Source organism: Austrofundulus limnaeus, unplaced genomic scaffold (assembly GCF_001266775.1).
Source record: "Austrofundulus limnaeus strain Quisiro unplaced genomic scaffold, Austrofundulus_limnaeus-1.0 Scaffold440, whole genome shotgun sequence".
NCBI classification, from domain to species: Eukaryota; Metazoa; Chordata; class Actinopteri; order Cyprinodontiformes; family Rivulidae; genus Austrofundulus; species Austrofundulus limnaeus.
In genome coordinates, this window is record NW_013952842.1 from 156209 (window position 1) to 157350 (window position 1142).

Consider the following 1142-nt stretch of genomic DNA (forward strand, 5'->3'; position numbering starts at 1 on the left):
CCCCCCAACAGACCCCCTAACGTCATGTTTTCACCCACAGAATCGACTGCGCCGGGATCCTGAAGCTGCGTAACTCTGACATCGAGCTGAGGAAGGGAGAGACGGACATCGGGAGGAAGAACACGCGTGTTCGGATGGTTTTCAGAGTCCACCTGAACCAGTCCACAGGCAGGACCCTGTCCCTGCAGGTGGCCTCAAACCCCATCGAGTGCTGTGAGTGTCAACTGTAGGTCACCGAGTTCATTACAAGTCTCTGTGTTGAACACTGAGTACACTGTCTGACACACACACACACACACACACACACACACACACACACACACACACACTCTGAACGGTTCTCAGAAACTAACAATAGTTTATTTCAGGACGCTGACATCAGGGTTTAACCTCCGTCTCTAATTTACCTCTTCAGACTTCATTTGTGTGTCAGAACCAGAACCAGAACCAGAACCACATGACTCGTCTGACGAGCCGGACCTCAGCCCAGAACTCTGGGAGGTCAGCTGGAGGGTAAATACAGACCCGACAGTAAGAGGTCCCAGACAGACGGTGCTGACTGAGTCGGTCCGGTTCTGAAAGTGTCCTCAGACTACGAGCTGAGGATGACTCTCAGCCACCACCGGTCCAAAGCTCAGCTGAGTGTCTGTGGTTCTGACCCGGTTCTGCTGGTTCTCATGCAGCAGCTCTCCTCAGTGACTCCATCTGGAGGCTCAGGTCTGCGTGGGGAACGGGTGTGACTGTGATCCGAGGACTGAGTCCCGGTTCTGGGTTCTGGTTTCTGTCCCTCAGCCCAGCGATCGGCCCAGGAGCTGCCCCTGGTGGACAAGCAGAACCTGGAGACGGGTCGGGCCTGCGGGGGGGACAGGATGCTGCTGGACGGCCTCAACTTCCAGCACGACTCCAAGGTGGTGTTTGTGGAGAAGGCTCAAGGTGAGCGTGTGTGTGTGTGTGTGTGTGTGTGTGTGTGTGTGTGTGTGTGTGTGGCTGCAGAAACCCCAGGATTTCTCCTCCTCGTCTCTGCCAGAGAGCCACATGTGGTCCACATTAATACTCCGTATTTTTAACTCTGTAGATTTACTTTCACAGAAGTTTCCGTTGCTGTGTGTGTGTGTGTGTGTGTGTGTGTGTGTGTGTGTGTG

The 1142-nt window shown here is 54.3% G+C and overlaps 1 protein-coding gene across 1 annotated transcript in view; it reads left to right on the top strand.

Moving 5' to 3' along the window:
* Positions 1–1142, top strand: part of nfatc1 (nuclear factor of activated T cells 1) — a 33793-nt gene that overhangs the window by 17725 nt on the left and 14926 nt on the right. Inside the window, exons 5-6 of the mRNA XM_014024809.1 lie at positions 41–213; positions 793–933. Coding sequence (XP_013880263.1) covers positions 41–213; positions 793–933 — 314 coding nt within the window. The remainder of the gene's footprint in view (positions 1–40; positions 214–792; positions 934–1142) is intronic.